Genomic DNA, 13,987 nt, shown 5'->3' on the forward strand with positions numbered 1-13,987 from the left:
ATATGGACTGTGCTAAACTTTATCTTTTCTTTTCCAGTTATGCCAGAGAGGCCATGTTTATTTTGTTGAGCTTGCCTGGCTTATGCCATATCTTAAATAAACTAGCAGAAGAAACATGCCTGTGTGAGCAGATCTACCATAACATGTACTGAAGATTTTTATTTTTTCAATGTACAGTATATTAATAAAGTAAAGAAGCTTTGTCGTAAATGATTGGACCTTGGTGCACTCTTGGCAAGGCTAAACGCTCAGTGCACTCTTCAACCCCTTCAACTACAATACTTAGTACCTCCCTTTATGTTAATTGACAGCACTGGCTTAGGATCACTGCTTGAATTGACTTGATAGCACTGTGCACACTGATAATTTGTCAGTGTGTGCAGATGCGTTAACCTCTCACTCACCTGTCTGCTGCTTGCTGCACACAGGATCACATAGTATCGGGAACTCATGCTGACAAGAGGGAGAGCTGAGAACATGCACAGACACTGTGTGTGTACATATGCTTGGCTCATGCAGTGCCAATATGTGCACTTTCTACTGTGTGATCTTGGGTGCAGCAAGCAGGTGCTGCAACAGGAGAAGGGGAAAAGAATGAACCTGCACACACTGATACTGTGTATGCTACCAGCTCATGCAGGGTCAGTGTGTGCAAGGATATGGATTTAATTCTGTCAATTTTCCAAAGCAAACACTGTCAGTAAAGGGGAGCTGTGTAGCATAATTGAGGGGATGAAACAGTGCCAAGAGTCCTTGGCCAAGGGCACTTTGAGGTTTCCATATGTGCATAACACAATATCTATGTAAAATGATATAAGTAAAATCTAGACTATATGTATGATTTGTATAGGGGTTAGGTCCCCTGTATGAATGTGTAAATGAGTTTTATCAGAGTTACATAAAAAAATATTGATTCTCTACATTGCGAATCACTCTGATTTAATCCCTCTGATTCTTTCATTTCTATTTATTATTCGAAAAACATGTTGGATTGAAATGGAACTCCAGGACTTAATAAATAAAGGTTAGCAGGACCACATACTGCTTTACCGAAGTATTGAAGTGTATTGTACAAGTTGTTGAATTATATCTCAAATGCAAGACTCTAAAAAAAGCATAAAGAGTAAGTAACAAACATTAACCATTATAAAAGCATTTTTCGCACTTATTTTGTAAAAAAAAGTATAAGAGATAAAAGTTAAAGAAGTTGCCCAGTTTTTTTTCTAATTGTTTGCAATGAATCTATGTGGCTGCAGACATCTGAATCCATAGAGCATCCACACTGCACACAATCAAGTTTTCCCAATGTTTTATTGTGATTATCATGTTTAGCAAGAATTTGGCCAGAAGTATTGAATTGAAAATTGAATACTTGAGTTCAAAAAACCGATAGCTTTTGGAGAATCTTGATAATGTGTGGTGTGCATGCTGTTAGGATTCAGAAGTCTTCAATCACATAAAGAGACTGCAGACTTTTATGAGAAGACTATACAACCCCTTTAAGACAATTATCATCACTGTGTTATAATATCCTAACATTTTTCCTGTACAATAAGCAGCATCAAAAAGGTATCTTGATTACAACACAAATTAAATAAATGTGATTAAAATTCATATATCCAAACTGGTAACCAATAAAAATATATCCCTCTCTTAAAATAATCTAGTGATTGAAAAACCAGCTTGTGCAGTGAGACCAAGGAGGCGGAGAGGGATGTTTTTTATCCTTGTTCTCTCTGCACATGCTTTTATATCTATAATGTTGCAGGGGATGTTGGGGTGCGTGATGCTAATGAATAACAGGTATAGGTGATGGTGGTTCTGGAGTAATCCGCATGAGAACAAGATTAAACTTTAGTTTTTTAGAAATACCTAATCGCTAGCATTGAGGAAAAATTCAAATTCACTTGTTCATGCAAATATTCCTGGGAAATTTGATTTGTGGAGAAGTTTTTTTCCACAAATTTAATGTCCCTTATTACACTCTGGGATCTCTCTAAACCCCATAGAAAAGTAAAGATAAGATGTAAAAAATAAATATATACTTATGTTTACCTTACACCTCACTTCTCCATTCCCTCTACTCTTCACTAGCGATGAGCGAGTATATTTGTTGCTCGGGTTTCCCACAGCATGCTTGGTTGGTCTCCCGAATATTTTGTAGTGCTCAGAGATTTAGTTTTTGTCACCGCAACTGCATGATTTACGGCTGCTAGGCAGGCTGAATACATGAGGGGATTCCCTAACAAACAGGCAATCCCCACATGTATTCAGGCTGTCCAGCAGCCGCAAATCATGCAGCTGAGGCAACGAAAGCCAAATGTCCAAGTACTACAAAATACTCGGAGAACACCCGTGCGTGCTCTGGGAAACCGGAGCAACAAGTATACTCGTTCATCGCTACTCTTCACCATAACAGTTTGGTCCTTGTTGCTTTTTTATCGCTGACACGAGCACTAAAAGTGCAGGCCACTTAACACTTAACTAGGACTTCAAGCTCTAATGAGGTCCACATGGATCTGAGAAAACATGTACACGGTCACGATATAACATTATGTTGTGCACAATGACCTTACACATGCTTGTGCAGAATCATCCCGATCTTCATCAGAGCCTTAACCAGAAACTGTCAGCATGATTTTGCTAAGAAAACTACAGACATTGTCATGTTGCCACTATTACACTGATTAAAGTAATATCTGGGGTGAAGAAATCCGCCTTGCAGTTCTTGTGTAATCAGTGTTAGAAGTTTTCAGTTAATGGTATGCCTGTGCTTCGGTGCAGGACTGTGGGCAGAGACTTATCTTCCTGCTCTAAGCCACAGAAACCAAGAAGAGACCTGTCCCTCTTATATGTAAGAGGAATAGTTACCACTATTGAAACATCTCTTTCCAATATAAAAACAATGGAAGATCAGATGTACTTGGAATTAATCTTCCATTTGTTGCTCAAAAAGGTTAGAGAGTAATCGTTGTTTTACTTTTTATTTCACAAATCATTAGTACACATACAAATAAGAAACTTTACTATGTATCTTATCAGGGAAATGTGCTTCTTTCTTTTGCTGGACTGATCAAGTCATTTTCAAAATTCTGAATTCTTGTGTAAAATCTGTATTCAGTGAAGACAGACTTTCTCATTATGGAGAGAGGAGATGGAACTTGCTACTTATCGGATTCTATACAGAGAGAAGAGAGGAAGAAGGAGGAGCTGAAGGAAGAGCTTCTCTTTCCCACTCCCGCTTTTCTGTTCTACTTAGAATCTTTTGAGGATCAACTACCATCTCCTATCTCAGTAATGTAGACATCTGTCTTTACTGAATACAGGTCTTAACCAAGAATTCAGAATTAACAATTTTGAAAATTACCAATCCAAGAGGAGAAAGTAGATTTCTCTGATAAGATACTGTATATTACAAAGTTTCTTTTTTCATGTGTACTTCTGAGTTGTGAATTAAAAATTAAAGCGACAGGTACTCTTCAACTATTTGTGCATTGTATTCAAAATCTAAATCACTTACAGTACTAAAAGGAAACCTGTTACCAGAAAAATGCTATTAACATGCTGATATAGGGTTAATCAGCAGGTTAATAGCGTTAATAATCTGCCTGGCGCCTGCAAGTAGCAGAGAGCTGCGGGAGAAAATTAGCTTTATTCTCTCCAGCAGTATTCGAGTTTCATTCACGGGGGTGCTGCCGATTCTGGCTCAGTCACTGCTCTGAGAATACAAAGCGGCTTCTGTAACCATGTCTCCTGCTCAGACTGACAGCAGAGCTGGGGGTGCAGTTACTGCCGACATGGAAGAGTCAGCATGGTTGTGTAGATACTGGGCTGTATTTTTTATTGGATTTTTAATTTTTACTGCAAAAGCTTAATAATTTGTGATGACATTTTATGAGGGCAATAACTATTTTATTTTTCTATCAAATTGTATGAGTAATAGTTATTTGCATGAGTCAAACTAGTTTTTATTAGTACAACTTTGCAGTCTATGCAATTTTCTTGACTCTTTTTATTCTATTTTGTGATGAAGATGAAGTGACCAAAAACAGTAGTTCTGCTGTTTTTATATTTTTAGCATTTTTCTTTAGAATTTCTGTTTTGAAAAAATAAGTGATTAGAACTTAATATCTTTTTAAATTTTTTCTAAGCCCCATATAAGCGATTTTAGATATCGTATATACTCGAGTATAAGCCAACCCTCCTAATTTTGCCAAAAAAACCTGGGAAAACTTAATGACTCAAGTATAAGCCTAGGGTGGAAAATGCAGCAGCTACTGGTAAATTTCAAAAATAAAAATAGGTATCAATAAAAGTAAAATTAATTGAGATATCAGTAGGCTAAGTGTTTTTGAATATCCATATTGAATCAGGAGCCCCATATAATGCTCCATACAGTTCATGATGGGCCCCATAAGATGCTCCATATAGTTCATGATGGGCCCCATAAGATGCTCCATATTAAAATATGCCCCATATAATGCTGCACAAAGGTTAATAATGGCCCCATAACATGCTCCATAGACATATTTGCTCCATACAGTACTGCATAAAGGTTAATAAGGGCCCCATAAGATGCTGCATAGAGATATTTGCCCCATATAGTGCTGCACAAATGTTAATTATGGCCCATAAGATGCTCCAGAGATATTTGCCCCATATAATGCAATGCTGCACAAATGTTGATTATGGCCCCATAAGATGCTCCATTGAGATATTTGCCCCATATAGTGCTGAACAAACGTTGAATATGGCCCCATAAGATGCTCCATAAAGATATTTGCCCCATATAGTGCTGCACAAGCGTTGCATATGGCCCCATAAGATGCTCCATAAAGATATTTGCCCCATACAGTACTGCACAAGCATTGAATATGGCCCCATAAGATGCTCCATAAAGATATTTGCCCCATATAGTGCTGCACAAATGTTGAATATGGCCCCACAAGATGCTCCATAGAGATATTTGCCCCATATAGTGCTGCACAAACGTTGAATATGGCCCCATAAGATGCTCCATAGAGATATTTGCCCCATATAGTGCTGCACAAATGTTGAATATGGCCCCATAAGATGCTCCATAGAGATATTTACCCCATATAGTGCTGCACAAACATTGAATATGGCCCCATAAGATGCTCCATAGAGATATTTTCCCCATATGCTTTTGCTGCGATTAAAAAAATGACAAACTCACCTCTCGTCGCTCAGGCCCCCGGCACTTGCTATACTCAACGGTCCTCATTCTGGTGCCGCTGTGTCTTCCGTGTCCTGTGCACTAATGTTCAGGCAGATGGCGTGGACTAACCATGTCATCACACCCTCTGACCTTAGCGCCACTGCAGAGGACGCAGAAGATGGAGCGGCGCCCGGAACGAGGAGAGGTGAATATCGCGCAGTGCTCCCCCTCCCCATTATACTGCTCCTGGCGCAGTCCCTGCATCTCTGGTCTCCGAGTGCTGACAGCTTATTCCAGAATTGAGCGGTCACCGTTACCGCTCATTACAGTAATGGATATGTGGCTCTACCCCTATGGGAGTGGAGTCGGGTCCATATTTATTACTGTAATTAGCGGTACCACATGACCGTTCAATGCTGGAAGAAGCTGTCAGTGCCCAGAGACCGGAGATGCAGGGACCTTGCCAGGAGCAGGTGAGTATGTCATAGCTGCTGCTCCCCCTCCCCCACCAACCTCCTGAGACAGTCACTCAAGTATAAGCCGAGAGGAGCTCTTTCAGCCTAAAAAAATGGGCTGAAAATCTCAGCTTATACTTGAGTAAATACAGTAATTTGTTATTCATTGTAGTAGGCACATGGTAGAAATGGGGAGCTACATTAGGCTCCTGGGTGCCTTAATTATACTGTTGGTACCATGATTGTGAAGCAAGAAGTGAGGGTGATGGGTCACAAAGAAAGCACATTCTGTATCTAACTGCCTAAATTTCATTATCACTGTTCATAGTTGCATCACATTTGTTAAAATCCTAAGCATCCCATCATTTCATCAAGGAGTTAAACCATTTAAAAGGTAAAATAAACAATTACATTTTATCAATGCTGACATTCCCTCTGCTTCTTTTTACTAATGTATGAGTAAAATACAATAATAGAAATATGGTACTAATATGTGATGTACATAGCTTTACTTGTGTTGAGAATGTACATAGACTGTACTGTTAAGTATGATTGCAATCCATTTAGTACTTGAAAACCCTCTTCAGGTACTCACTGCTTATAGTTTCATCATAAAGTTCAATAGGAACTGAATAAATCCCCAACTAATAAACCTCTTCTAGTGGTAGTTGCTTTAAAATAAAAGTTTATTTTGCAGCTATGGCTCTGTAAAAATTACCAACAATGAAAATCTTTTCAAGCTTGTGCTTATAAGAGTGACAGTAGTCATATGAACAATGAACTTCAGTCACCATTCTAAATTAGCAGGTAATAGGCAGGTAACCAGCCATGATTACGAACTTTGCTTACATTGTTTTACCATCAAAATAGTTGAAAAAATATGTAGTCTCCTCAGTGCACTTAGACAGATTGACATAACCCTTAAAATCCTCTGGTTACATATTTTAATAAATACTTGATTTTACTGCAAAAATTCTCTAAAATTAACAGCAATGTCTATCTAAATTTATTACTGAACTGATATATATTTGATTATTTTTTTAACCTTTCATTTATTTTTTTTACATTATTTTGCAAATGTGTTAAAACATTTTTCTTGCCTATTTTTCACATGACAAAAAAACAAGTAATAAATGCTAAAAGATATTTAAACATACCCAGTTTTGGCGAAGTTTGTCCAGTATGTCATAACCACTGCGCTTAGCATAACATCATTCTTTGAGAAATTGCAGTTGAAAAGTTCTGTAGGACCAATCATGGGAATGCCAAATACATATGGAACTTCATCACCATGAGCAGAATCAGCCCATGATGGTTTCATTTCACTTTGGCAATGGTGGTAGAATGCATAGAAATATGTTGGAGAACCATATCGAGCATGTAGATCAGCAGTTGCAACAGCGGGCGCCACCCATTGGTGATCTGTAAAAAGTGCAATCAATGTCTTTCTTCGTGTTTCTGGATTTTCTTTATCAGCCCAATCTGTATACATGAATTTTATAGTTTCCCGAAGTGTATCTTTTCCTTCTGGATACCCATATAAATTGTCAACAAAGTTGGAGACTGAAAAGTCAAAGTCGCTTAAAGAGACACCATCTTCATTATCAACTATGCCATCCACAAATTTTAATCCTTCTCCTTGATTAACTCCAAGCATGATATCATAATTAAGAAATTCTCCTTGTTCCATGAGTATCTGAGGGTCATCTGGAATGACATCACCATCAATGACTGGTCCAAAGGCAATGTGGTATGTAGCTGGTGTGATGGACTGTTGAATGAGTTCTTTGTACTCCTTTTCCCGAAGACAATCAACCAAGTCAATAGTATCCAGCATGTCACAGCCCACTTTATCTGCCAATAACCTAGTATACTTGGCAGGCTGGTAGTTCACTGCCCAGCTGGAGAGAGCTGTTCCACTTTGTATGATTGCTTTCTGGAACAAACCTGCAGGTGCAAAATTTGTAAATGCAAATGAAAAATGTAAAAATCATAAAACAAAGCAGCTTTTATGAAGCAGATAACATGTGCACTATATCTGCACTTTCTTAGTCTGAAAATAATACTTAAGATAAGATACAATATTTCTTATCTAACATGATTTACCAAGCTTTAAATAGTTTTAGAAGTATGGATTGCTTCAGCAGAAATCTGTATAGTTTCCAGATAAGCATTTTAGAAAAGTAAATACAAGTTACAGTGTATTCAATCTGACATAAAAATAATCATTTAAAGAGGTTGTCCACTAGTTTATAATTGATGACCTATCCTTCAGATATATATGATCAGTTGGAGTCCGACACCCGGCACCACTGCCAATCAGCTGGAATAGAGGCGGATGTACAGTACACTTTCACAGCCACTATCAGAAGATGAAGCAGCTATGCAATTGATAACTTCTGGCCATCTGCCATCGGCACTGACACCGAGAACAGCTGATCAGTAGGGTGTCGAAAACAGACCGGTCAGACATTAATGACCTATCCTGAGGATAGGGCATTAATGATAATGTAGTGGACAACCTCTTTAAAATAATATACTTGAATATATTCAACTAATATGAAAACATGATTTCAATAAAGATCAATAATTTATTTGGTATCCGTACCTATTGATATTAACTTTTAATCAAATGCTTTAGCTAATGCCATGGTTCTCAATAGTGAATATTGTCAGTAATTCTTGAGTTATACTATTTTTAACATTTTATACATGTTTTAAATTGTGGACAACTTTTTTGCATGCCTACGTATTAAGAAGACCATATTAAAGAGTTAAGTGAAACTGCCTGAATATAGAAAAGCACAAGACACAAAAGTAAGAAGCCAAAAACTTGGCAGGAAAATAAAGGATGCAACATTTAAAACAATGCCAGGACATGATTAATAACACTATTTGTTCAGGGTTAAAAAAACAAACAACAAAATAAGATTATCCTGTTAATCGCTAGAAAATACTCACCTGTACCCACAATGTCAGTGCTCGCATAACTTTAATTAGGCTTTGAATGTTGACTTTGATGATTAAAATTGCTAGTTTTTTTCAATTTTAATTACTCAGAAAGACAGACCAGAAATGCTATTATCACCAAGCACAAGAAGTCTAAAAACTTTCTCCAAACCCATGACATCACATCTATAAAAGTTCAAAAAGTTATTGAGAAGTTTTTTACTCATGAAATTGTCAAGAATCTTTCAAGGAAAAGTAAATTGAAAAAATAAATTTGACAAATTACTTTAAAATTCATAAAGAATCACATAAAAAATCCAAGAAGTAATGGTTTTTACTGATACCTGAAGCCACACACTAAGCAAAACAGGGCTATATAGGAGAATGTCAAAGAGGACCCTACTTGCTAAAGTAAGGAATAATAAAGTGAGATAAACTTACTCTAAAATCTATATAAGCGAGCCTCAATCCTTTTATTAAAATGTTCCATAAGAAAAAGAAACCAAACTGGCAATGCATACCAGCATTACTTTTATTGACAAAATTAAATTTACAGACAGATAGTGCATCCTACCATCAGTGAAACATGGTGGAGGATCTGTAATATGGTGGGTTAGCTTTGTTATCTGTGTGGTTAGAGATCCTGAGCTTGTTGCAGGAATAATGGAATTGCGAGCAAAATATGCTCCCAAGAAAATAACAAAATGGGTCTTACAGCAAAATAATGACTGAAATCGCACACCCAAAAGAACAGTAGGATAGGTAAAAGGGAAAAATTTGATTTTTTTTTTAACTGGACAGCAATGAATCTTGTTTGCAATCGAAATGAAAATTGTTTTAAATAGATTAAAGCTGTTCTGGGGAAAATATTCCAGAGCTTGAAAGAATTGAAAAATGAAAGATACTACCAACAAAGATGGCTACAAGAAAATGTTTAGTGGCTGTCATTACTCCCTAAGAAAGTGCAACTAAGTATTAGGGAGGGTATCTTTAAACTTGTCTTTGTCATTCATATACAATGTTGTAGTATATTTTTTTCTTTACTTCTTTTTTAAAATTATTGCATTTAATTTGATAACTTTTGGATGAATGCTATTTGCCTTGCTGCAAAAATATTCTAATGATGAGGAATAATTTGTTATGATGTCCACTTACTTCTAAAGATGTTATTTAAATTGTGCCTCTTTTCTGCCTCATCTTATGATGTTTGTGCCTTATTTGTCTTTTAATTGCATCTTTGTAAAGTCTATTTTATGTGTTTTCCTGTTTGTTTATGTTTATCTTTGTCGATGGGTTTGAAGTTTTAAGATGTTTTTCAACTAATTTATAGAAATGTGGATTTCAAAAGTCGCAAATTTTTTTTCGTATATGTTTTCTAAACCACCCCTGGAGTGATCTTGTACATTGCTGGACTTTTGGCTTAAATTTGTGTCCCATTTAAACATAGGACTTTTTAATTTAAAGTATTTCAGGAGATGTCAGCAACAAAAAAAAACATTTTTTTTTATTTCGCAAAACATTCATAAATGATGTTTACCATTTTAAAGAATTTGGTGAAAAAAACTTCAATAAATACCATAAAACAAACAAAAAAAGAATGTGTAGTCAAGAAAACTTCATATTACAAATGAGCCCCTTTGGCCTTTTATTATAAAAAATCAAGGATGCTAGTAAAGTTGACCACAACTGTAGTTATATAAAACATGAGAAAAATGGAGTACAGTCCAAGAGTAATCAAAAATGTAAATTTATTAAAGTAATAAACACAACATATAAATAGACTGCACCTTGAGAAAGAGGCAAAACGCACGTCGGTCACGTGTCCTGACTTAGCAACATCATGGGTAAGCACGGATGAGAGCGTACACCGTGTTCCAAATTACTATGCAAATTGGATTTAAGTGTCATAAAGATTTAATTGTTTTGTTTTTCAAATACACTCATGGATGGTATTGTGTCTCAGGGCTCAATGGATCACTGAAATCATTCTTATACACATGTGATAATTAGTTTTTCAGGTGATTCTAATTAAAGGAAAACTACTTAAAAATGACGTTCCACATTATTAAGCAGGCTACAGTTTTCAAGCAATATGGGAACGAAAAAGGATCTCTCTGCTGCTGAAAAGCGTTAAATAGTGCAATGCCTTGGACAAGGTATGAAAACATTAGATATTTCCCGAAAACTTAAGAGTGATCATCATACTGTGAAGAGATTTGTGACTGAAACAGAGCACAGACAGAGGTCATGCAGATAAAGGCATAATGAGGAAGGTTTCTGCCAGACAAATTCATTGGATTAAGAGAGCAGGTGCCAAAATACCATTACAAAGCAGAAAACAGTTATTTGGAGCTGCTGGTGCCTCTGGAGTCCCTAAAACCTCAAGGTGTAGGATCCTTCAAAGGCTTGCTATGGTGCATAAACCTACTATTCAGCCACCCCTAAACAGTGTTCACAAGCAGAAATGGTTGCAGTGGGCCCAGACTAATTTCCAAACAGTGTTGTTTACTGATGAGTGTCGAGCAACCCTGGATGGTCAAGATGGATGGAGTAGTGGATGATTGGTGGATGGCCACCATGTCCCAACAAGGCTGTGACATCAGCAAGGATGTGGAGGTGCATTTTTTGGGCCAGAATCATGGGGAAACAGCTGGTAGGGCCCTTTAAGTTTCCTGAAGGTGTGAAAATGACCTCTGCAAAGTATATAGAGTTTCTGACTGACAACTTTCTTCCATGGTCTAAAAAGCAGAAACATGCCTTCAGGACAAAATCACCTTCATGCATGATAATGCACCATCTCATGCTGCAAAGAATACCTCTGATTCATTGGCTGCTATTGGCATAAAAGGAAATAAACTCATGGTGTGGCCACCATCTTCCCCTGACCTCAACCCTATAGAGAACCTTTGGAGTATCATCAAGCAAAAGATCTATGAGGGTGGGAGGCAGTTGACATCAAAACAGCAGCTCTGGGAGGCTATTCTGACTTCATGCAAAGAAATACAAGCAGAAACTCTCCAAAAACTCACAAGTTCAATGGATGCAAGAATTGTGAAGGTGATATCAAAGAAGGGGTCCTATCTTAACATGTAACTTGGCCTGTTAGGATGTTTTGGAGTTAAATAGCTTTTTTGTTCAGCGTATGTGACCTCCTAATGCTGCAATTTCCAAAAATGTGCATTTTCAGTTCTTTAAAACATATCAAATGTTTAGAAATTCTACTGTGCCTAATAATTTGGAACAGTGCATTTTGAGTTTTTATTCATTTTGGAGATTATACTGTTATCATTGGGAGGTTTCTTCAATAAAATTCGATGTATAATCTAACAGGTGATGACTTTTATTAGACTGACTGTCATTTCCATCGACCATTTAGGAAAATCTGAGAAACATATAATTTGCATAATATTTTGGAACACAGTGTATAACTGTCTTGTTTAATGGCATAGCACGCAGTTTTTTATAGCCATTAGGATACTTGTATCACTACTACATATTTTCTGTTTAGACTTAAGGGTTATTTTTCGCGGCACTTGAGCACCTTTTACCCATGAATAATAATAACATCTTAGTCTCTGTGGCACCTTTATACTAATGTTGCCATGCATGGTTTATGCTCATCACAACTGTAGTTAGTGGTAATTGAAAAGATGGAAGAATATGCCAATATAGTTTACAGTATTTCAATTACATCAAGCTCTATTCTAGTAAATGGGTCCAGGCTGCAATATTAGATTTAGCCTATGGACTACAGAGATGCTGTTTTTTCCCCATCTTGTCCAAACCTTAAGAGAATCATATCCACATAGCCTGCGCCTAGGAGTAAAAGGCATAGTGCATAAAAAAGGCTATGGTTGTTTACTAAAGGTGTGAAAAATAATACGGTATCTGTGGCAGTTTTGGATCCCGTAATATACCTATGTCTCTTGTCCATGACACCCCAAGTCTATATTTGCAGCAGTAACAAAGTACTTATGAGTTTACAGGATAAAAAAAAAGAACAATTATTTTAAATGTTATTAAAAATTATTACTGGAGAAATAATTTTAAAATACATTTAAATTTATTATAAAAGACTGAACTTTTTTTTTACAATAATATTGTGATTTTTACTTCAGTCAGTCTTACTTCAGGTGGTTTTGTCACACCAATATATTACAAGTTTACATCCCTCTAATATTTGTCATTTTTATTCAGTAAAATGGCTTGAAGTCAGAAACCTTGAAGCCTCAAAAGTGTCTTTGCAACCATAGGGACAATTAATCAGAGGCTCATAACATTTTTGCCTCTTGAAACCTTTTGTAATCAGTCATAAAAATATATATATTGCATTATGCGGTAACAAGTGTCATAGAAAATAGATATTGTCCTTAAATATGTAAAGGCACCAACACTCCTACTGGTCCAAATTGTACAGCCTCTCTGTGTAGTAATAATAATAGTAATAATACCAATAATAATACACTATTATACAGTGATTTTGGTGCAAATGATGTCTGAACGATTTTATATAACGCTTATGGTTATAGAATATGACTGGTTTTGCCAGATTTGCTCTAGTTTCTGAGATATTTAATAGCTAATTTATAACAGTAGAATTGCGGCTTCAAAACTGTATTGTCCGGAAACAGTGTACTGGTGTAGCAAAGTTGTAACTGCGTTTTCTTCCATTTAAAATTCGTTCATTTGTTTATACTCACTGATTTAACTATCTCCATTTTTGGATCACTCACCTAGAACTAAGAATGGAGTTAAACCTGATGTCTTACAACGTTAGAGGGCTTAACAACCCCAAGAAGAGACACGCGCTGTGGAGAGAGCTGACCGAGTCCAGGGCCAATGTCATTTGTCTGCAGGAGTCCAAATTCCTGGAGGGTAATCATCCTTATTTTACACATCACAAATTCTCTCACATATTCGAGGCTTGTAACACTAAGAAAAGAGCAGGAGTACTGACACTAATTGAGGGCTCTACCCCTTTTGAGCTTATAAGAGAAATCAAAGACAAAAAGGGCCGCTTCCATATACTCATCTGCAAAATAAACGATCAAGACTACACAGTAGCCAACATCTATGCCCCAAATGTAGGCCAAATACAATTTTTAAACACAATCATAAAAAAAATCGAAGAGGTCAGAAGGGGTGGACTACTCTTAATGGGTGACTTCAATGTCACTCCGGACAACAAATTAGACTCTTCCTCCAAAAATAGACCCACTGCAGATCGTCTTAACTCCTGGCTAGATAACAATGAATTACATGACTGTTTTAGATGCCTTAATGCCAACTCCAGGGAATATACTCATTTTTCAGATACACACCAAACGGCATCAAGAATTGATCTAATTACCACTGATATCCACTCCTTGACAAATGTTAAAGAAACTTCTATTGGGGCCAGAAC

General features: G+C 36.7%; 1 protein-coding gene across 4 annotated transcripts in view; it reads right to left on the minus strand.

Annotated features, from left to right (window-relative positions):
* Positions 1-13,987, minus strand: part of NLGN4X (neuroligin 4 X-linked) — a 605,880-nt gene that overhangs the window by 23,190 nt on the left and 568,703 nt on the right. For all 4 annotated transcript variants that reach the window (XM_077294721.1, XM_077294722.1, XM_077294719.1 and 1 more), the window contains one exon: positions 6,792-7,581. In XM_077294721.1, coding sequence (XP_077150836.1) covers positions 6,792-7,581 — 790 coding nt within the window. The remainder of the gene's footprint in view (positions 1-6,791; positions 7,582-13,987) is intronic.

Source organism: Ranitomeya variabilis, chromosome 3 (assembly GCF_051348905.1).
Source record: "Ranitomeya variabilis isolate aRanVar5 chromosome 3, aRanVar5.hap1, whole genome shotgun sequence".
Classification (NCBI taxonomy): domain Eukaryota; kingdom Metazoa; phylum Chordata; class Amphibia; order Anura; family Dendrobatidae; genus Ranitomeya; species Ranitomeya variabilis.